The sequence below is a fragment of the Podarcis filfolensis genome (genome assembly GCF_964270895.1).
Source record: "Podarcis filfolensis genome assembly, chromosome: 1".
Classification (NCBI taxonomy): domain Eukaryota; kingdom Metazoa; phylum Chordata; class Lepidosauria; order Squamata; family Lacertidae; genus Podarcis; species Podarcis filfolensis.
Window position 1 is genome coordinate 62647967 of NC_139604.1, and position 24415 is coordinate 62672381.

The following is a 24415-nucleotide window of genomic DNA, read 5'->3' on the forward strand; positions in this document are numbered from 1 at the left end:
AAGAGAGATAGAGAGAAATAGGAGTTATCCATACATGTAGGAACAGAGGCTGCTGATGCAACATTTGTGAGGTTCAGCTTGATTTAAGGACAAAGACTCTTCTTCAAACTGCTATCATTCTTTCTTCCCCTTTGCGGCCTGCATCTTAGGGTGGGTGGGGAAATTTGTTCCTCTTTTTTTTGTTGCTGTTCTTTCTGACTGAAAAACAAACTCGCACCTTCAGCCTTACATGATATCCGGTGCTGCTGGCTTTAGAGTCAATACAGGAAGAGTGGGGAGAGCTCAACTGCTTGCTCGGTGTTCTTACAAAACCGTCTACAGAGCCAGTTGACTCAATTGCACTCTTCGCAAGCAAAGAAAATGGCTGATGCGGAATGTCTGAGGGACGTCGAGTGCGAGATTGAGGTAGAAGAAGGGGCTGAAGGCGAGACACAAAGGTAAGGAAAGGGCCTTGATGCAGGTCTCGGCTTCAACAGGACACATTTTGGCTTGTCGTTCTCCTCATGTCTTGTGACAGTTTCAAGGTTAGCGAAGTGAAAGAAGAAAGATAGGAAAGGGGAGGTGCTTATCTAAAAAGAGATCAGTCAGTGGGAGATCTGGAGACCAGGTTTGCTGACTACTTTGGGGAAACTTGTTCATGCTTCACACGAATGAGTTTCTGAGTCATTGCTGTTCATGCAAAAAAAATGGTTATAGCGTAGAACTGGTGAGAAGTGTGAGCTGAGATGCTCTTGTTGAAGTACGGCTTCACCATGTGAACATGCTTGGATGTGGTAGGATTATTAAGTGCTTTGAAGGCATTTAAGGTGCTATATAAATGCTGAGTATTAGGGCTAAGACTGATGTGATGAGAGTAGATATTAAATCTTGACCTGCCTCAGCCATGTGAAAAGGTGGGAAGTCTAGCTTAAGGAGCAAAATGGGACAAGTGGGCAAGGAGCGCAGAACCCTCCCCTCATCCATGGCTTACCTCATCATAATCTATAGCGGCAACTCAAAGCATTTTGTTGCCTTAAGCATAGCCCCAATGGAAATCACCCTCTGCTGCCAAGGCTTTGTTGCGCCATTCAGGTTTCATTGTGCCATTTAAAGGTTTTGTTGTGCAATTCAGGCACCAAATGCCTGCTCCCCCCCCAAAAGCAGGCCACTTCACCCCACTGCATGGCAGGACCCGCCCCCAAAATCTGTTCCCTCTTGATGCTGCATCCCCCCGCCCCAATCAGGACTCTTAATACTGGGAAGCATGAAATACTTGTGGGAAAGTAGCTGGGGGGGAGGAGCTGCTGAGACGCTAAGTTGTTGGAAGGGGAAGGGTTCTGTACTCCCCACCCAAGCACTGATGGAGCCGCTGCCATCAGGTCTAGTTTGGCTCTAATGATGATGGGGATGAGAAGATGGAAATCTGTGCATGTCAGAGCACATCTCAAGTGTCAAAGTGATGTGGCCATGCATTTCCACTATTCCAAATGCTTCATAACAGCTACTGAGTTCAGACTCCAGGACTTCAGAGATGCCCCTGACATTACCTGCACATTTGGGGAGACTAGGCTGTGACTTTCTTTCTTTCTTTCTTTCTTTCTTTCTTTCTTTCTTTCTTTCTTTCTTTCTTTCCCTTCCTTCCTTCCTTCCTTCCTTCCTTCCTTCCTTCCTTCCTTCCTTCCTTCCTTCCTTTTACAAAAAAATTTAGTATTGTTCAGCATTAAGTATTAACCTGAATAAAAAAAGGCTGTATCTTCTCAGCATCAAAAAAGGGAGCCATGTGGTTGCAGGGGTGGTGGTGGAGGAAGTAAAATAACACACAGGTAAGGGGAGCAGATCAGGATTGAGACTGTGGCATGCAGTGGGGGATTTTTATTTTACAATTTCCCCTTACACTGTGGTCTTGATGAAAGCCGCTCCTCTCCTTCCACACTGCAAGCCAGAATTTGCCCCGGAAGCAATGCTGCTGTTGGCGCCAACAGCACTGAGGGATAAAAAGGCTATGCTTGATTCATGTTTTGCAAGGGTTAGGGGAAATTGCTTATTTCCCTTCATCATAAAAGTGAAAATCACTACATATCGATGAAAGTCTGTTCACATGATCCGTGGGCATGCAGCCAGTTTATTCTTTAATCACGTTGGCACTTCTTTCAGTTTTGACTTGGGGTTGCTTTTGGTGACTTGCTAATGACATAGGCACAGACCTATGGCTCACTGCAAACACATGTAAGGTGACGTTTTTGGACTGACAGTTAGTGGAGACAGCCCTGTGCCCCAGCTGCTTTAACCTTGCTATAAAATTTGCATGAAGTTAGAAAATTTGGAATAAGGGACAAAAATCAGCACAGAATTGTAAGCACACTCTTATAAGCCTCAGTGCAAATAGTAGAAAATTGTCTTCCCCTTTGATTGATGTTTTAAATTGATGGATTTGAGTGAACAAAATAGTGGCTGAGGCCTGTTAAAGATGAATGGGTCCATGTAAGCTTGAGAACATTTGCCAAAATGAAAAGTGACAACCATAATCTATTTTAAAGGTGGTGAGTAGCTCAAGGAATGAATTATTTTAACTGCCTTTGACTTCTGCTTCTTATGTTGCATTTCGCCTCTGCATCCACACCCACCCCTTGCATTTTGAAAATGTGATGTAGGGAATTGGTCACAGAGCCTCATTTTTGCAATCCGCTTAGGAATTATCCCTGAGGAAGTCTTTGCAGGACTCAGACATGCACCTAGCCACTCCCTTGATTGCAAGACTCAAGGCTCTTTTCTAGTCACTCACTTCCCTTCTGCACAAAATGCCAAGAAAGGATCTGCAAGGATGAAAATGGCTCTTCATTATAACCTCCTCCCCCTCTTCTTTCTTGAAACTGAATCTGTGAACAGCATATTTCCTCTTAGGGTAACCACAGGGTTTGCTTAGTGCAGTTCCTCTTTCCCCTTGAATTGTTGCTATAAAGTTTTGTTGAAGCAAATAACAGTGCTCCTCAGCATACTTGCATTTTGTCACAGGCAGCTTTACAGGAATAGGCAAGGATAATTTATGGAAACTCATATGTTATATCCCTACCTCCCCCTCCCCTGGCACTATATGGGGTCATTCCTGCATGTTGATATCTCACCATAAAAAACACCAAAAACCCTTCACATTTCTCTCAGAATTTGCCTTTCCGTTAGTTCCTTGATATCACCAATTAAAAACTTTAGGGCGATGCTGCAGGAGCTTATATGATGCTGGCTACATATGGAGTATTCAATCTGATTTGTTTTCTGGGGGAATATGCGATGGTTGCGTCGCACAATTTTATGCCATGCTTTCCTGTGCATTTGGCCAACACAAAACACTGCAACGAAGGTGCCAGCTAGACCTCTCCAGGGATGGCATTCTATAAGCAGGCCACCACCACCTAGGGCTTGCCAATCAGAAGTTCGGCAGTTCGATTCCCTGCAACGGGGTGAGCTCCCTTTGGTTGGTCCCAGCTCCTGCCCACCTAGCAGTTTGAAAGCACGTCAAAGTGCAAGTGGGACGGTAAACAGCATTTTGGTGCACTGCTCTGGTTCACCAGAAGCGGCTTCGTCATGCTGGCTGGAAGCTTTCTGCGGACAAATGCCGGCTCCCTCGGCCTATAGAGCAAGATGAGCGCACTACCCCAGAGTCATCCGCGACTGAACCTAACGGTCAGGGGTACCTTTACCTTTACCACCCAAAAAGCCCTCACTGAAGTCACCCGGAAAAGGAGCTCTGACAAAGATTTTAAAGCCCAGACACATTTGTAAGGTAGCCAGTCCTTTGGACAACACACTCCTAAGCAACAAAGGACTTCAAAGCTTAAATGCAGCACACTGGATTCTTCCTGAAACCAGTGGCAAGATGCATTTCCTGCCGCTGGTACCAACCTATAACCAGCCACTTCATTTTGCACCCACTAAAGCTGGTACAATAAAAGAACATGCACATTGTGTTGACGTAAGTACAGGCCAGTATCTTACGAGGCAGGCTAGCACCTCTCTTGTTGTGAAGCTGGGAGGTACATCCCTAGAAAATAGCTTCTTACAGACACAATCAACTATCCTTGCACAACCTTCAAGGTTGCCTTCCTACTCAGGCTTCTCGTTTCCAATGCGCTACAAAGCTCAGAGGCTGCCCATGTATGGTCATCGATTAAGGCAAGCTTTGCTGTGCCAGCAGGCTTCATCCCTTCCTTTGCCACGCTCATCCTCAGCTGTCCTGAATTCTCCAGATCCCTTAGAGGAGACTTGGAGAGTCCTAAGTAAGATTACAGCAATTGCTAAGAATATCCAGCACTGGAAGGAGATTGTCTGGGAAAGCTGATATCTAGTGAGGTATCTCTGGACCCCTGGAACTGCATTCCAGAGGGCGGGGCAGAGGAGTTGCAGCTCTATGTATAACTCAAGCGTGCGTGGCTGTACTAAAAACCTGGTGAAAATTCGGTGAAAAATATGGTGCACTTGAGTGAACAAAAGGAAAAGCTGAAATACAGCTTGACTGTTGCAGTGAGACACAATGTATGATGACAGCTTACAAGGAAACCACTTATCAGTCCATTTAAAGTATGCAGTTTCCCACTCTTTATTTGCTTTAGATTCTCCCTTCATTTTTTTAAAAAAATCTTTTATTTGTGCAGTCATGTCTTGGTTAACAATCAGCATGATAGTGATTTTATAAGTGCCCGACAAGGGGATGTGGGCACTCCTGAGAATCAGTCTAACACTCTCTGTAAAAAACTATTTAGTTACAGTCACAAAAACTTTTGATCACTTTGATCAATCTTCCGGAGCTTTCCCCTGAAAGCAAAGAGAAAAGAATTCTCATTATCAAGCTTCTGAAAAATGTCTGACTTATGTAGTTCAGGTCCTTTGAGAAACACACTGAGATAAGTGTTGCTTTGTTGAGCCTGAAGTATTTCCTGGAAATTGCAACAGCACTAGACTAACAAAGGCAGGGAGATAGTAGCAGCTAATGAGAATGTGAATTTTGATTCATTTCTCTTGATTCGTTCAGACTTTGATGTGAAAGATACCTACCAAATCCAAACCTTTGTTGTTGTTGCTTTAGCAAAGGCCATCATAACTCATACAACAGTACAACAAAGAAGTAGGACACAGCTCAATGCACCATAAAATATAAACTAATAGCATAACCCACTGTGATATTCAATGTATGTCCAATATCTTTTGCAATTAAAAAGAAAAAACACTCATTACAAAAAGAAATCTGGAACAGGATTCTACCGACTTAGGATATAATACAACATTTTTAACAGTAGACTTGATAGTCCCCTACAATCTGGCATTCTTCATCCTCCTTAATAAGCAAACTTACCAGAAACGTAAGGCTCAGTGGACTTATTTTTGAGTAAACGTGCATAGGCTGGTGCTGCATGTAATTTTGCATGCCCTGCAGATCTTCAAGAGAGTTCCACATGGAGATATGCAGAACATGCATATAAATCACACAGATAACCTCTTCAGTGTTAAAATGAACCATGCACGGATATTTGTCCAAGCAACACGCTGGGTGGATTGCTTCCCAGATGAAGGTTATGAAGACAACTGAAGTTCAAGAGGAACAGTATTCTTCCATGGCTTCAGGAAAGGAGTGTGTTTTCATGAGACCTTTGTTGAAATAATCAAACAATTGAAATAGAGGAGATCGACAGGAGATATGATAGCCATCTTCAGATATCTAAAGGACCATTATATAGAAGATGGAGCAAACTTGCTTTCTCCTGCTCTGGAGGGTAGGACTCATACCAATGGATTCAAGTTCCAAGAAAGGAGTTTCCAACTAAACATCAGGAAGAACTTTCTGATGGTAAGAGCTGTTCGACAGTGCAATGGACTCTCTTGAAAGTTTGTGGACTCTCCTTCCTTGGAGGTTTTCAAACAGAGGTTGGATGGCCATCTGCTGTGGATGCTTTAGTTGAGATTTTTGCATTGTAGGGGGCTGAACTAGGCAACCCTTAGGGTCCTATCCAACTCTACAATTCTTTGAAATGAAGTGGTGGTTGTAAAAACACATACCTTACCAAGGAAATGACAGACACAAGTATACCAAGGGACCATGGCACCTAAGTTATAGCAACATATCTAGAGGCAAATGGGAGAGATACCACTGGAGAGTGAGAGAGCAAAAAGAAAAATTCATTGAGCATAATCGCAAGAAAACCTGCAGAAGAACACAGGAACATCAACACTGAACTCATTACTATTATCATTTATATGGTTTCACTGATGTACATGGAACTTACAATCTAAATTCAAAAAAGGAGCGTCCACCAAGGGAGTGGAAGGAAGAAGAGGCAGGGCATGCAGGAAGAGGATATGAGATTGTTTCAAACCACGATCTTGTCTAAAACAGCTGCAAGCACTTTCCTGTTAGATGTGATTGCAGAATAGTTTTGTTCAGCATATCGTTTGAGTGATCTAAATTAGGTGCCTATTCCCTGTTCTTCAAAGCAAAAACATTTTCACTAAGTAGCTTACAGTATCACACTGCTACAATAAAATTCAAACACAATTTTAAAACAGGGCTACATTAAGACAAAACAGTTAAGTAGGTCGTCTGAGCACACTTGAAAGCCATGAGGAAGGGGGCTTGGCTAATGTCCCTGTGCAGTGAGTTGTGCAGTATCAGGGCCACCACTGAAAAGGTCCTACTTCTGGACCCTGACAATTGTTGGCAGTGTAAGCCTCACCTCTCCCACATACTTGTGGCCGTATATGAAACAATCCTATGCTGAATGGCTCTGGTAAAATCCTAGCCACTTTCTAAACAGGAAAGTTTTTGCTGTGAGTACTCATACATTTGCATATTCATGCTTACCCATGGTTTGACTGAGTGCAAGGGTGGGGAATTTTTGGCTCTCAAAATGTAGCTGGACTCCAACTTCCATCATCCCTAGCCAGCATGGCCAATGGTCAGGGCTGATGGGAGTTGTTCAGCAACATCTGGAGGCCAAATGTTCTCCACTCATGGCTTAGTGTTTTATTGCAGTAGCACAAGGGAGTGCAGATCATGACCACGCACACTGTAGAACAGAACTCTTTTCTGGAACAGATAGTTCCTGCTTTGATTAAACTAGACAGTCATAGCAACTACTTACTTTCTTTTTAAAAAATCTAGTGTGTTGGCTTTAGAAAAGTTAATAAACAGCACAGGAGATCAGCCATATGCAATCATATTATGGATGTGATTTTAAGCACTCTTCCCTGTGAGAAAGCTCCATTGCACTCAGTGGAACAAACTTCTCAATTATGCATAGGATTTTGCTAGTTCTTGCACCCCAGTCTGATTTCATGTTTTTCTTCTCAACATACATCAAATGGCCATGTGCACAACTATACAGGCTACGGTTATGCCAAAATATGTGTATTTAGAGAAATCTGCGCCATGGCTATAAATCTTTGAGACTGTTCCGTTTCACACATGGGGAAAAACCATTCATTCTGCCTGAGGGACATGTACATTTTAAGCAGTCAGAAATCATACGTATTTTCTTGCTTGCCCTCAAGGGGGCAGGCTCTGCTTTGCCATTTTCTACCTCTTCACAAGACTGCTAAAATGTTTTATTTTCTGGAGACAGTTTAGATAGGGTTGCCATATTTCAAACAGTGAAAATCGGGACAGAAAAGTTGTTGAGCTATGCCGGTTCTGAGCTATTTTTATGGGAAAGTGGCAAAAACGGCACTGCTGCTGTGGGCTGCCATACGTCCAGATTTCCCCTGGACATTTAATCCTGATTTCCACCTGGACACTGCTGCCGATTGCAGTATTTTGGATATGTCCAGGAAAATCTGGACGTATGGCAGCCCTTGAGAGCTGCTCATAGAATGACAAGAGAACATTAAGTCCATAGAATATGAAGGCTTCTTGTCTAGCTTAATATTAAAACATAGTGGGTTTCATACTGTTTTAACACCCCTATGAGAACCATACCAAGGCCTATTTTCTTGTTACAAAATGTGTGGAATATTGCCATCCTCTGGCATGTATATGGCTGAACTTTTCTGCACACTGGCCCACAGTATTTAAGGTACGAATATGACACATCCAGAGATAGACAAGGGGCAATGTTGGCCACAAACTCAATTCTGAAGAAGATAACTGTTTAGTATTGTGAATTCTGAAATGAACACAGATTCATTTTGCTGGGCGGGGGGGAGTATCTAGCTTATAGAAAGCTACAGCTGGGCTCTGATTCACATATCCCTCCCCCCTCCCAGTATGGTCAACATTAACTGACATCTTCTGACCATTTTGGGCATGATGAAAGAGCTTTCTAAGTGCACCCTTATGTGGCAGGCGACATCCTTCCATGTTGTTATTTGTAATGTTCATCCAGTACTTTCCAATGTACTTGAAGATGTACACTGAGTATATTTGATTGTCAGTAACACTGCATGGTTGTTGCTAGGTAGAGGGTTAATGATTTGCGATGGATTTACACAGACCTGAGAAGGGGCTTTCCATATCCACATCCACACCCCATTCTTAGGACTGCTTTACACATTATGCTGCCGCAAACCTGGGGCTGCTATCTTCTGCTCTCAACAGGGAGCCACAGTCAATCCCAGTTTACTGAGGAGCGTCCCTGATGTAGATGCATGTAATTTTTTTATACCATTATGTTTTTTTATGTGTATGACTTTAGATTTTAACATGTGCACTTTTTTAAAAAAGCATAATAGGTGAAGAATTCTCTCTGTACGTGCTGGTAAATTCCTGGAAAACATTCCAAGGCTGCTTTGAGTGGAGCCAGCAGCAATCTCATCACATGCCAGAGAAATTACCAGAATGAACAATGGCATCGAAATTAAAGGGAAAGTCGAGTTATGGTGGTCTTGCGAGCTTTCAAAATAGTAGCACAAATTAGCCTCCTGAAACTACCTTGATGTATTGGTTAGAGTGTTAGGCCACGAAGATCTAAATTCAAAGCCACACTTATGTGTGAAGCTCACTGCATGACCTTGGGGCCAGTCACCATTTCTTGGCCTAGCCTACCTGACAGGGTTGTTGTAAGGCAGGGATGGGATACCTAATCCTGTCAGCCCCAGCCAGCATGGCCAACCACCGGGGTTATAGGAAGTGCAGTCCAACAGCACTGGGAAAGCCACTGGTTCTCCATCACTGTTGTAAGGATAAAAACAGGAGAGAACCATATAAATCACACTGAACTCTTTAGAAGAAGGGTAGGATTTAAACGTAATAAAATGAAGAGCTGCCATCTCACCCAGATGGAGGCGGTGGTGGGGGAATCTCTGCAATGCGTGAAGCCACTGACAGTGAGTTCAGATAACTAGAAGTTTTGAGACTGAGGTTTGATATATTCAGCAAAACCCATTCAGTGTTGGGGGGAACAGCTAGAAGCTGAAGGCCAGCTTCCCCATTCCCAGCACGCTGCCTTCACCATAAGGCTAGGATTGTTCCCTAAGAAATGCCATTCTCAGCCCCGAAGGGAAGGGGTTAACCCCATTCTTGCTTCAGATTGGAGTATATTTTCTTTGTCAATGTATCCATCTTAATGCACACCAGATGTGCAAGGCAGTTCCTTGAGCATCTTAATCCTGGGCTTCAGTAGTTGGAGTTGTCTTTCTTACAACGGGTAGGGCTTCTGGGGGCTCTCTGGAGATCTGATGCGATTAAAAGGGGGGAGAGTTATAATGAGCAAAAGTCCCGTCCCCCACCTGGTCCCCTCTTCCCACACAGGAAAAAGCTGCCCCCAGCTACTGAAAGGAAAGTATCAATAAACAAACTAAAAGTCAAATCTGTTTTGTCGTCTACTGACTGCATTAGGCAGTGACAAGAACCTGCCTTCACCATGCCATCATTTCTCATTTTAAAAGTAGCCACATCAGGGCCAAGAGGCATTAATTGCACCTAATCAGCACAACGGGCATTTCATCATCGTGTCAGATTGTGAAGAGTGAGCATGCAGAGATCTATGGCAAGGCTGTGGTGCTATCACTCCTCATTAATTGCATCACAAATAATATTCAAGAGATGGCTGGTGCAAATTGCACAACCGCACTCCACACAGCTGAACCCATATAAGCGACAATCGCACGATCTGGAGAGAGGGCTGCATTTTCCCAACGTTGAGATCTTGAAAATATGTTATCTTCGTAATAGAAGCACAACCTTGAGGGGAGACGTGAGGACACAGCAAAATGAGAAACAAAATGTGCATTTCTTGCACAATAAACAGAGAGTGCTGCGGATTTGCAGTTGCTGCTAATCCTTTTTTACTATTCTTTGGATGAACGAAGGCAAAATGCTTTAGGCACTTCAGTAGGGATTCATGAGGAGCAGCTGCCTTATTTCTGAAGTATTTGCACACATTTTACATAAAGTTGTATTTTATACTGCTGTCACTGTCCCCTACACACACACACACACACACACACACACACACACACACACACTTCAGAACCAAGGCACTTACATGAGGATAGCCCAGTGGTGCACCTTAGTTCTTGCATCTTTAAAACATAAATCTGGTTCATTGTGTATTGTGTTTATGCCCGTTTGTGCAAGCAGACACAGGAACAGGTTGCAGGTTTGCCTTGGATTTGCACCCCTCAGTATCACAGAAGTCATGTGCAATGGTGCATGTATCTCCTGCATGCACAGTCTTTCAAAGGAAGGGTGGACCAAGGGTAGGTAACACATGTGATGTCCTGCACTCAGGGTGTGGGGCTATTTGCAAGCCTGAAATTCAGTCCCATGCTTCACTGTGTTAGTGCTCACATGTTGAGGAACTGTGCAGATCTAAACCGCAACAGGCATTAAAGTGCATTAAGGAGCTAAAGGATTGTTGTGGGTTGGGGTGGGTAGGCTACAAGCCAGAGTCCCTTCTAATTCCTGGATCCAGCAAGGGTTAAAATCTCATGAAGGATACAGTTACTGGAATAGCTAGGTCAGCTTCTACTTACCTAAGTATGAGCCGTTAAGGTAACAAAGGATGTAGCTCTGTGCTAGGGAGGAAGTGGGTGGGCCCCCATCCTTCAACTTTCTGGTAGTTAGAAGGACAAAGACCAGAGTGGTGTGAGCTAGAAGTTAGAAGCAGGCTGCAGGCTGGGCAGCTGAGAGACAAAGCCATGCCTGATTCCTGCTGGAATCCAAGGCTGTGGCTAGGGAAGAAGCAAGACCTTCTTGGGGTGTTAATAATGTGACCCTGTCCAACTTAGGCTCAGGTTATATGTTGTTGTTGTTTAGTCGTTTAGTCGTGTCCGACTCTTCGTGACCCCATGGACCAGAGCACGCCAGGCACTCCTGTCTTCCACTGCTTCCCGCAGTTTGGTCAAACTCATGCTGGTAGCTTCGAGAACACTGTCCAACCATCTCATCCTCTGTCATCCCCTTCTCCTTGTGCCCTCAATCTTTCCCAACATCAGGGTCTTTTCCAGGGAGTGTTCTCTTCTCATGAGGTGGCCAAAGTATTGGAGCCTCAGCTTCAGGATTTGTCCTTCCAGTGATCACTCAGGGCTGATTTCCTTAAGAATGGATAGGTTTGATCTTCTTGAAGTCCATGGGACTCTCAAGAGTCTCCTCCAGCACCATAATTCAAAAGCATCAATTCTTCGGCGATCAGCCTTCTTTATTGTCCAGCTCTCACTTCCATATATTATATATGTGTTATATATGTGTGTGTAAATAAGCCATATATCCTAAAGACACCACAGTCTCTGCTTCCCCTCATTCCAGGGAAACTAAAACCTGGGTAAACACCAGTAAAGCCTAGAATCTTGCACTGCTCAGAGATTGGGGTGGCATTTAACAGTAAAATAAGGTGGGGGCGGGGAGGAGGACAGAATCTGTCAGCAGTTGATCACTGCAGCATCCAGAGAATTGATGGGACAGATTCTAGTTTCCCAATGAAACACTTTGTTATTGTTGTTGGTAGCTTATGGTTTTATTGATCAGAAAGCACGAAACAAGAGTCCCTCCCTACAAATAACAACAATAATTTCCTTATCCAGCTTCTCACTTTCATTTTGGTTCACTTCATGTACAAATGGAAGGAAGGAAGGAAGGAAGGAAGGAAGGAAGGAAGGAAGGAAGGAAGGAAAATTGTTCTGAGAAAATTAGCATACTAACATATACTGTCCACTTTCACAACATATGGTCACTGGCACCAGATTCCATCACTTTGGTCCTGCCATGGGGAAAAACATCTCTTAGGGCAGGGGTCCAAAACTGTTCTCAGCCCAAGGGTCAAATTTCCCCATGGACAACTTTCCATGGGTGCATGCCAGTGGTGGGTGGAACCAGAGTCAAAACTGGGTGCAGCAACAGCTGTGACTCTTACTCTCACTCTTCCCCCAGCCCCCCTGCTAACCTGGGCTAAGCCATTGTTTGGCTTAGCAGTATTTCTGAACCTAGACTCACAGTTCATCTGAAGTGAGACAAACCCTGAGGCCAGGCTCAGACATTATGCTAAGCCAAACCATGGCTTAGCCCCAGGTAGCGTAGTAGCAGCGGGACTGGGGGAAGAGTGAAGCTGCCATGATCTTTGTTCCAACAACCTGTTTGTTCATTTGTGGTTTGTGTCAGTATATAGATACAACAATCTGTGTGTATAAATGCTAATATCACAGAATTTTTCAGTGATCCATAAGCTTCCAGTTTGTTTTTCTGGTCTGTTTCTAAACACCCATATGTGTGATTCATTTTATAACACTCCAAACCAGGCTTCCTCAATCTCAGCCCTCCAGATGTTTTTGGCCTACAACTCCCATGATCCCTAGCTAGCAGGACTAGTGGTCAGGGATGATGGGAACTGTAGTCTCAAAACGTCTGGAGGGCCGAGGTTGAGGAAGCCTGCTCCAGACTGTGTGGAAAATATGTTCTTTCCCTTTTTCATGCATGGGATGATGAGAGGGAGAGAGAAAGGTAGCTCTTGTCCCACAGATGGGAGTTTTCATTAAAGACAGTGCATGTGGTGGCTGCTCTGGATCTCTGGAGAAAAATTATAGCTTGTTGGCAAACTCTCCATAGGTCTAATTTCTGACTAACTTCCAAAGGGGAATCTTAATTTCAGAAAGCACAATTTGTGGCTGTGCTGTCATATTTGCCATCAAGCGGTTCCTGTTTTTCCAAAGAAAGAAATAAAACTGTTTCCTATCTCCTGCATTGTACGCTTGAGGTCTTGTTGACAAGATCACTTAATGTGGATTAGATAGTCTTTAGCACTTTTCAAGTTCTTTGCTGTACAGCTACAATGGCTGAAACTTGGTAAAAGGGGGTGGATCTTCCCTCTGCTTTTTCAGGGCATATGAATAAAATCATTCTTAAAAACGGATGGATTCCTCTCCCCCCTTTCCTACTTTTTCAGAGCAAATTCATGGAATTATTCAGTAACAAGGTATTCCGTTCCTTCCTTGGAATATTTTAGGAAAGACACATGGAAAGAGTAAGCAGTCTGCCCTGTCCCACACCTGAATCAGTCACAAGGAATTAACAAGGATGGATAGGCAACCTAAGGCCCATGGGCCACAAGCGGCCCATGGGGGTTGTTTAACTGTTCCACGAGCTGCCCCCGAACTGAGCCACCCGCTCGGCGAGTCCCCATGTGCTGCGCTAAACCAGCACGGCGTAGGGACTCGCTCCTGCAGTGCCAGAAATTGTGTCTGCGCATGCTGAGAGGCCGAAAATCACATCTGTGCAGATGCCAACACCAGAAATCATGTCTGCGCAGATGCCAGAAATCGCAGCCGCATGTGTGATCCAGCCCACGGAGGGATCTCCGCTGGAGTGAACCAGCCCAAGTGAGGTAAACCTTGCCGACCCCTGGATGAGGACATTAAGGAGGCATGCAGCAGCTGCTTAAGAATTTACCTTGTGTTACTTGCTGTGCCAAGGTAGTGGCTGCATCTAGCTGTCAACAACGTGATTAAGCTGAGTGTTTGCAGAAGGTTGGACTAGATGATCCTCAGGATCCCTTCCAACTTTATGATTCTATGCTGCTCCTGTACTTTTGCCTCAATAGTGGTGGTAATGCTTGGGCTGAATGCAAGTTTGGAAGCTCCTGAGGGACACTGTCCTCACTAAAGTTACAGCAACTCCCTGGTAACCTTATGCCGCCTTAATCTTACCTAACTTTGAGAAAATGGGGTCTAAAGGGGTGACTCATCTACAGGATGATCTTTCGAAACTAAATCAACAGAATGACTTCCGAGGTTCAAGGACGATGTGGCCTTCCAAGTAAACAGAATGGTTTCCTCACTCCAGCATGATAAAGATCAAGCTGTGAGCCTAATTTGCTTTGCAAACTCTTCATGAGATCTCTTTCTGAACATGTTCAGTACATCATATACATGATATTGCTACCACTACCATTTATCATATAATTAGTGAAAGCATGCTCGGTGCTGCACAGAACACAGAGCTGAACAGAACCTATGTCTCAAATGTGTGCACTCTAAAACAAGGCTAGACAAGCATTTTTTTCTGCTGGTGGCCACATTTCCTCAGGGGGTCATTGATTTGGGGGTGCATGTTGGCAGTGGGCGGAGCCTGACTTGATGATGAGCAGTGCCAGAGACAAAAATGCTCTGGATTAATTTATCCAGAATAAAGGGGGCTGCTTCACTTTTCACTGTGATGACCTCACTTTAAAAATCCCAGTTCTGCATAGAAGAAAGTCTGTTGGTTTTGATAGGGTTACTCAGAAATGACTATAAAGAGGATTATTATGTTCATTTTTTGAGTACAAAAGACCAGTACAGTCCCTGTTCTGGAAAGCAAGTGATAGCAATTCTTTTCTGACTTTCATGTATCACATACACATAACATAGATGGCAGAAGCATATCAATTATCTTTCAAACTTCTGAAAGGAAAGCTTCATCTCTCTAAAAACCATGCAATCAGAAAAAACACTATAAACATCTGTTTATTTTTTTATCAACTAAAATGCTACCGCTTCCAACTGTTCTGAAAATACAAATAAAGAGAGAAAAACACAAAACACTTTCAAACACTTTCAAAAGCAAAGTAAAACAAAAAGGAGGAAGCAAACAGGAAGGAACTCCGACCATCCCTGACCAGCTTGGGTGGAAGTTGAAGTTCACAACATCTGATGGGTCCATATTGGCCAACTCTGATTTAGGGGATCCAAATATTACTGAACTTTATGCCTGCATAAGATAGAAAATCTTACAAGGGACACTTAACATTTCAGTTAAATGAAAACAATATATTTCTAGATAAATTAAGTGTTGTGCAGATGGCAAAGCAAGGAGAATGAATGCATGGACCACACCAAATGGCCCCAACCCTGATGGATGTGTGCATATTTGAGCTTTTGTACAGACCCTAATAAGTACAGTCTCTTAATTCCCAGCCATTGGTCTCATGCTGACTGGGGCTGATGGCAATTGTGGTCCAAAAACTCCCGCCACATGTTAGCCGCCCCTGATCTTGATGAAAGATGGTGAGGGCAAGAATGAGGAGAAGCCTACAAAGAGGGAATATTGAGGTGATGATTACTTGACTGTGAAGCAAAGAAAAGGAAATGCTTTTGTTTTTTTATATGTGATAGGAAAATTGAATATTTTGGAAATTTGAATACCCCCTCCAAATATTAACAGGACAGGTAGGAAAAAACATCAGCGAGGCAATGAGTACTGTAATAAAAAATAGTGGATAGAGATTATTTTCAGTTCAATGCTGTTTGTCTTATATAAGTTGACTATATTACACTCTTTCAAGAGTCCTTCTTTATAGCGTCTTTCCTCCCACCACCTGTTCTTCAAAGCCAACATCTCTCTTGTGAGGATTTTTAACATTTCATAAGGAAGAAAGGGCCTGTCAGAAATTAAATGTAACATGTTGCTTCATCACAAGTTGGACGAGGTACCAGGAGCTTTATTCCAGAATTCCAAAGATGGATGTTGTGCTAGGGATGGGCATGGCAGGCAAAGTTTGATGGAGTAGAGGTTGCGGAAAGAGGAAGGAAATGTCTGAGAGGGTGAGAAATATATGCCTTGAAATCCTAATTCTCCACCTCTCATGCCTCTCTCCCAGTTCTATAGGAGAGCTGAGGGACAAACTGATTCTCATCTCGCAGGCCGCACAAAGTTGTTCAGACTTGCTATGAAAATATTTACATTGAGTTTTCCTGACTGCTTGGGCAGTGGCCACAAGTATGCATTTTTTCCCTATACCTCAATTTGTCACAGACCCAAACTAAAGTCACTTGCAGTAATTTAGCCAATGCGAACTCTCAAAGGGGGTTCATTTTTTAAAAAATCTCCACATTAGCAAGCCTCAGTGGCACCAAGGCTCTTTGATAAACCTTTCCTTATCTTTCCTCCTCTCCCTGCTCCTGTTTCTCTTCACATTCTCCGGGCTTTTCCAGAACTAAGGCCTAATGTGGCTGCTGAATGCAGAACTTTTTGTAGGAGGCAAGCATCTGAGCTGGGCACAGGAACCCCTTGCTCCCAGCAATTGTCCTGCCTACTGCTCCATATCTGTACCCCGACAATTGCTAATTAATCAAGTAAGAAATATTTTTATCCCACTATATCATAAAAATATGAAAATGGTTCACCAAGTGAAAATTTCAAATCAGAGACCACCAGCTAGCTCTTATAGAAGATGTTTTTTAAATTGCTTGCAGAAGTTTGATGCCAAAGAAAAGTTTTCACCAGGCATTCAGAGATTAAAGCAGAAGTTGCCCTATTGGATATCATATTAATAAATACAGAGGCTTTTAAGGGCACATCCATATTTTGTACACATGGGGACTGTTATGGCATACACGCAAGGATTACTTTCACAACGGCATTGGCAAAGCAAAAGGCGCTGGAATACTAAGTAGCATTTGGAGGAGCTCATACCCAAATCATTCCAGTAGTTGTGTCTTTTTATCATTTGGGACTAACATAACACACCTGTGTATACCTGGTCATTGCAAGATGACGCAGGAACTGCAGTGGGCTTATTTCATTACCACAGTCAAAGGGAAATTCCTGAACCTTCTGGACAGGCTCTTCACTCTCTTCTTGACAATCATCGGTTCTTTGCAATTAGAGATCACCTTCAACCTAATGATCTCTCGGTGGTTTGCAAACACTGCTGTTCTTCCTCCATCTTACACATTGAAAAACGTGTGGGAAAGGAGTCTTCCATTGTCCAAAGGAGCCGAGTCACTGAGTCCTCCCAGGAGAACACTATGCATCCAAGTGTGAAACAAAAATCAGATTCAGGAGGACCCCACAGTGTCTGCTTGAGCTACAAACCCACATTTCTATGCTGATACAAACATATCATATGCATACTACAGCGTTGAGGTAGGATTCAGCTGCTGGTCTAGTCCACTTTTATACATGGAATGAAGTGGGGAAGGAGCCACCATTTTGCATCAGGCAGAAAACTCTCTTGTGCCAATCCTGCTTAGAGACCGAAGTGGTACAATGTGTGATACCTGCACATTTAAATTTACTCCTAGATCATGCGTTTGAGGCATATATCGCTGGCACATGTGTCTTGCTATACCTCACTCATACCTGCTGTCTTCCTCTCCCCTTTGCTATGAGCTGACTAACCGGACTTTATTTTATTAAGCTTTTTCCTTGCAAAGCATGATGTCCCTGTGTCTTTTGCGTGGAACACAATAGCTTTGTAGATACAGAGTAATCTGCTGGGATTATTGGGTATCGAGAAACGCATCTCAGTGTAATGAGTTGAGATACTTTCCACTTTTGCAATCCTATGGCTATGTGAATTTGTTCATGTGATTGTGCCCTTGGTTAGTAACAGTTTGTTTGAAACTTGCCCCCAGTACCAAGCTGTTCTGCCTGGGAATTGCAACAGTATTTGCAAACAAGTGCTGTTGAAAGAATGAGGATGGGATACAGCTCTTAAAGCTCTAGTTTCATGGGGATTATCATTTGAAGCGCTCAGCCCTTTAACCTAATGCCCTAGTTAAATGAAAGGGATTGTGTTTAATGGGATCCTACCCCCTGACGATAGACACGTGTAATTAGCAAATCTTTACAGCACGTCCAATCTTTAGGAAAAGATATAATTTCCAAACCCTAGTTTCTGCAAAACCTCCATAAGGGGATGTAGATTTCAAAAGCTGAATATTCCAATATATTCATGGAGAGAAAAAAGAAAAGTTGTCCACCGTGCCAAAGGCTCTGCTGCTCTCAGTGATACAATTATTTTGAGCATCCAGATCTTGTATGGTAGCCTTAGCTGACTTGCAGCTGACCTCTTGCAAAGTATGTCTTCATCTTAACTTGCTTGCAGAGGGATTCTGCTCTAGCAAGGTGCCATGGGCTTCTTTAGTTTTAAGAAATCTTAATTTACCAATAACAAGGTAGTCTGTAACACTATTGGTTTGTTTAAGCCAAGAATGGGGAACCTCAGGTCTGAGAGTGGCAGGGAGTCACATGTGGCCCTTTAGGCCTTTCTCATTTGGTCCTCAGAACTCTCCTCAGGCCACATTCCTCATCAGCCCTTCTTGCACCATTCTTTGATGCTTTTTGCCTGGATGGAGGGTAGGAGCGCTTGTATAGAAACTAGCCTAAAGTACAAAGGTAAAATTCATATTCCTTATTATGCCCACTTTTGCCTCTGGCCACACACAACATAGTCAAGTGGCCTCTAAAAGGTTGCTTAGGATGGAATGTGGCACTTGGGCTTAAAAAGTTTCCCCAGCTGTGGTTCAAGACACGAGTCACACAAGAGCTATCCTACAGGTGATCAAACAAACCTTGGTTTATTTCTCCAGAGTTTGGTTTGCTTTCCAGCTGCTTTTGGCTCAAGCCTTTGTAGATGAATGATCATCTGGTGTCTGTCTGGTGAAGCAAAACATGGTTAAGAAAGTGTGCTAGTTTTACATTTGACATTTGATATTAAGTCATAGTTAAAACAAACTGGCGTGCTCTGGTCCATGGGGTCACGAAGAGTCGGACACGACTAAACGACTAAACAACAACAACAAAAACAAACTAAGGTTTGTAAGCCAAAAACAACCATGGGTTCATGTGATTTATTGGCAGATTTATTGTCTGGCGAAGCAAACCATGGTTAAGAAAGTGTGCTAGCTTTACATTTGACACTAAGTCATAGTTAAAACAAACTAAGGTTTGTAAGCCAAAAACAAATCATGGTTTCATTTGATTTATTGGCAGTAAACAAATCACAGCTAAGGTACTGAGCAGCATTTTTGCGCAACACTAAGTTAGCTTATTAAGCCATGGTACATCTTTGTGTGGGACGTGGGTGGCGCTGTGGGTTAAACCACAGAGCCTAGGACTTGTCGATCAGAAGGTCGGCAGTACAAATCCCCACGACGGGGTGAGCTCCCATTGCTCAGTCCCTGCTCCTGTCAACCTAGCAGTTCGAAAGCACGTCAAAGTGCAAGTAGATAAATAGGTACCACTCCAGCGGGAAGGTAAACGGCATTTCTGTGCGCTGCTCTGGTTCACCAGAAGCAGCTTAGTCATGCTGGCTCCCTCGGCCAATAAAGCGAGATGTTGTTGTTCTGCAAATCACAGTGTACAGTGGTGGATCCATCTACAGTAGCACCACTTTCACTTTTGCTTCACGAACTGTGCAGAGCCTGCAGATATATTGGTAGAATTATAAACAGAGAACAGATTAGCAAATTAAATAGAAGAGAAAATGTCCTTGAAAAAGAATAGATATCAACTGGTATGGAAAACACAGAAAAGTTAAATATTAGCCAGAAGAATGTGATGGCTTCAATGTGTATCTGAAAAGGACCGCCATACACGTTGAGGAAATACCTAGCACTTTGCTCAGCCAGTGGAAGCTGAAAATCCCCTCTTTTCCCCTGGAGTAATTTGTCAGCTCTGCTCAGAGCAGGGTTGGGGAATGTGTAGTCCTCCTCTCATCATCCCTGGCATGCTGGCAGAGGCTGATGGGAGCTGGATTCCAACATCTGGAGGAGCCACACACTCCCCATTACTGCCAAGCTAACCAAATCACCACACACTCACACATGGCACATATACATCTGCTACATTATTCCAGAACAATTACTCTTTCTAGTCCCACACTCACAACACTTAATATGGATTAGAATTGTCACTCCACCTGTAACCACTCATTGAAATGGGGGACGGGGGACGGGGGGAAACACTCACTATTTTAGCCATTTGTTAGCCACTCAGTGTCAAAACTATTTTCCCAGCCCCATGTGGAGGCCATTGCAAATAACACCCTTGCTGTGTTGTTGTCATTTTTATGGCCCCATCACTGTGTGTTGCAATTTACTGAGCACAGGAGGAGAGGTCCCTACCCCAGGGAGCTTACAATCTAAAAATTAGCACAGGGGAGTGAACGGATGAACGGGAAGGGTAAATGTGTGGAAACTAACTTGCACACAGAAAAATAATATATGAACAACCTGTTTGCAATAGAACAAAATTTGCTTCCACCAGAAGCACCCTAAATGTATTTGTTTCCTTTCCAGGTGACAGATGTACTACCACCAGGCTGCTTTGCTATCCCTTTTTGCTGGGGTCTTATATACTGTGCATATATATATATATATATATATATATATATATATATATATATATGCAGGCCTATCCTGCTCTGTGAGAAGGCCTAGCCAGAACTGATTTTTGCTAGAACTTTTTCCTCTCTTCTTGCCAAACATGTTTTAGCTTTCTGATGATTTTGCAACCAGCCCCACATAGCAAAAGGATTGTGTAATTAATGAAGGCTGGTGTCCTTTTCCCTCTCTGGGGCTCTCTCCCTCCCACCCACCACAAAGACTGATTCACTTCCTCCCTTGAAATTTCTCTTACCTTTAAACCCTTCCTCTTTTGCTGTGAGCTGATAACTGGCCCCCTTCTCAGTTCGGCTGTGTTTGCGCTGCATGGTTTACTGTGCAACATACCCATGCTTTGGAGTTCATTCCCATTGTACCCCTGTTTTGGAGTAAGTTCATGTGGGGTACACTTAAACAGTGTCATTTCAATGGGTCTACTTCAAGTAAACATTAGCTGAATACAAGCCTAAATCTACCACTGCTTCTTGTCCTAATCCTGAAATCTGTAGCATGGTGCCTGTGTGTGTATCATAGCCCCATCACCCCTCACATGAAGTTATTTAGCTTTTTCATGGGGTTTTTAGTTGTGGGGTTGCCTGATCATTATAAGGTTTCCCCCTGTCATTTGTTTTGAGGTGTGTTTTGGCTGTTTGAGGGGCTTATGTGCATTACTAGTTTGGGACATTTTTGTGGTGATCATGACAGTTGTTTAGATTCCTAACTAATACATGACTGGGCCTAGAGAGAGGACAATGGGATATTTCAGCAGGAGATGGTAGCTCAATGTATGAGAAGGATATTATCTTATTTTGTATTATTTAAAATTATTTCTAAGCAGCTTAATACAGTGGTACCTTGGGTTACATATGCTTCAGGTTACATACACTTCAGGTTACAGACTCCGCTAAGCCAGAAATAATACCTCGGGTTAAGAACTTTGCTTCAGGATGAGAACAGAAATTGTGCTCCGGCGGCGCAGCAGCAGTGGGAGGCCCCATTAGCTAAAGTGGTGCTTCAGGTTAAGAACAGTTTCAGGTTAAGAACGGACCTCTGGAACAAATTAAGTACTTAACCCGAGGTACCACTGTATGTGAAATCTCTAAGCTGTACATAAACATGCGAGCAGTAAAATGTATCGTCTTATGAGTCAGGGAAGGCTAAGGTGAATACCTGGCTAGCCTTGTGGGATGGAAGGTAACAACAGAGAGGCATTCATGGCAATGTCAGCAGAGTCCAATCCTTCATCACCTCCCTTCTTTGCTGCTGGGAGAATGCAGTCTTAATTCCCTTCTGCATGTGGCAAGATTGTGATGGTGGTCTTCTCTTGGTGGTCAGGAGGAAGGACTTTTTAAAAATAGCAGCTAGACCCAAAGTGGGTAGTTACAGGGGGAAAAGGGCAATTTAAAAATCCTGATCATGCAAACACTTCATTATGCTAGGCGATGTAAAAAGCGACTGATAACAATGTGAAATGTACTTTAGTCCAGGCTTCCTTAGAGCCCCAGACCATGATCAGATGGACCAGTTTCTCCTCCCCCACCACCAAAGACACTCCCTGAAGACTCCTCTGCAGAGTATTCATCAATGTTTCTAACATGAAAGTAACACAACACTCTTCCTCATTAGTGCTGTCAAATTTCCAGCTCTGAAGATTTTCTCCCATTCCTTGGCTTCTAAATGTCATGCATTTTCCTCGTGTGTGTAACACGAGGAAAATGCACGGGTGTGTGGTAGTGGCACAAGATGTGTGCACAAATTATCACCCCATATCACTGGGCAGTTCTAGATTTTAAGAAGCCCTGTTGGGAGGGCAGAGGATAAGGATAAAGTAGGGTCTCTTTGTTCCATCTCCCTCTTTTCTATGTAACAATAGTTTCTGCCAGCTGTACCACAGCATAGGACAGGCAAGTCCAAAGTCTGTTTCGGGGGGCCTAACTTGGCCTGTACCCTGTGGCAGTATATTTCCTGGGGTAAAATCCTAAAAAAAGCTTTGGGGGTAAAATCGTAAAATAAAGCTCAACAACTAACTGCAATCCTAAAAAAAAGGTCAACAATTTTGGTCTGCCCTTTGGATGGCCCTCACACATGTTCACTTCATCAAATCTGGCCCTCTTTGAAAAAAGTTTGGACACTCCTGGCATAGGAAGTCACAGTGGTACTACTACAAGAGTAACACTCTTAATCTCTTGTGGCAAATATAAGCATACCCTTGGGACCAGCAAGCCATTGTCTATTGGCTATGACATTGAATTATTTGCTGCTCGGGCCAAGGCATCTTTCACCCAACTTTTGGACTAAAACAGTTCCATTTGTTGCAGCATCTACTCACCTAAATGGCTGACCCATTCCTCAAAAATCCCAGAAGAACTTATCTTTTCTCTCCTTCCATCTGCTTTCACCATTGCCCACCCCTCCCTACTGCCATTCAGACTGATCCTTCTCCTTGATCCTAACTGCCCTATTGGCTTTGGAAACTCATCTGCTAGCATACAAGTGTTCACCTATCACATCACTGTGGATTGAGACTTACATGATGCCTGAGGAATGAGGGTGGGGGCAGAGGAAAGAGAAGCTGTGAGGTGTTGGAGGGGGCAGTCACAGAGAAAGGCATGTGCAGTGCTCCTGCAGGGAGCTGATTTTCCTTTATAAACATCCAGTCGCTGCAATCCATGTAAATCAGGGGTTTGAACACGCAGTCTTCCCTTGCATCAGCACATTGTCCCCACCATTGTGGACAATGGTGGTACCCAGATGGACTGCCTGTGCAATCATTTTGGTAAAGGCCACTGAGCTGAGAGGCCTTGTCCTGCTCCATGCTTACCCTGTCCCCTATGACAACCATGCTCCCAGCCTCCCTCTTGTCACCAAAGTCAGCTTTTCACATTCCTCTCTGCCCCTCCTCAGTTTGCTATGAATTGTGCTGCATACCAGGCTATAATAAGAGCATGGTGACCAACCACTGGACCATTTTTTTTCCATTTAGCTCCAGTCCCGGCTGGTGATGCTATGACTCCTTGCCCTCAGCCTTTAAATTGCTCACTCCAGATTAACTCATTTAAAGCCCTTGGGAATGCTTTCCTTTAGGGACCAGAGGACTTCAGATATATCTACAAACAAACAAACTTTCTGCCCAAATAACTGTCCTGGCTTCTCTAAAGGATTGTTGGAGTTCAGTTCAATGAGGGTGCTGAGAATTTGTTTCAAGATGTCCGGCCTCTCCTCACAGAACTATGGTTCCAATGATTCACATGGGGAGAAGATGGGTAAAGCGTTTTACAATCTAGAACCACTCATCTCACATGATGGATCCTAAAGTATCTGAACACAGAGGACCTACGTAACACTTCTTCATTGATGTCAATGCATAGTTGGCTTGATTGGCCAGTATAATCTAGCTGAAGACTTCCTTGTAATAGAAATCAGCAAGAGATTATTCTTATTGAAATGCTGTTTTCCTTCTTTGTAACTTCACCATGGCACCTATCAACACAGAGCCACCATTGTCTTAGCCTGGCTAAGTCTTCCTCTTGCTTTTGCCCAATCTTCATCTGAGTGGATCGGGTCAAGACAAGAGTCCAGACAGGTCTTTTTCTTTATGCAGCAGGTGAAGTACATGGGAAATAATGGATACTCCCAGCTCTTCCGTTCCCAGTAGCACAATTTCTCTGCACTGAGAAAGCGCACTGCTTCTTGCAGTGACCAGTTGGGGGCCTCCAGGAAGCTTATAAGCAGGGCATAAATGTGATAGTCCTCCTCCGTTGGATGCTCCACGTCTCATCATGGTTGGGCAACAAAAGGGTACCAGATTTGGTGCAGTGCCTACACTATTGTGGGGACGGGCCCTCGATGTATGGCTGGCTCACTGTAATATAGAAAA

At 43.6% G+C, this 24415-nt stretch overlaps 1 protein-coding gene and 1 long non-coding RNA gene across 3 annotated transcripts in view; one reads left to right on the forward strand and one right to left on the reverse strand.

The window, feature by feature from the left end:
• The window catches only part of LSP1 (lymphocyte specific protein 1), a 76133-nt gene continuing 51718 nt past the window's right edge, over window positions 1-24415 (forward strand). The window contains exon 1 of the mRNA XM_083587631.1: window positions 1-437. Coding sequence (XP_083443757.1) covers window positions 361-437 — 77 coding nt within the window. The 5' untranslated portion in view covers window positions 1-360. The remainder of the gene's footprint in view (window positions 438-24415) is intronic.
• On the reverse strand, window positions 19463-22987 carry LOC310750362. Of its 2 annotated transcripts, none has more exons than XR_014542070.1 (3): window positions 22868-22987; window positions 21709-21882; window positions 19463-19578 (listed from the first exon to the last, which is right to left on the reverse strand). It is a non-coding gene; the product is annotated as an uncharacterized lncRNA (long non-coding RNA). The 2 variants fall into 2 exon arrangements; XR_014542071.1 differs by lacking the exon at window positions 19463-19578 and adding an exon at window positions 20802-20917.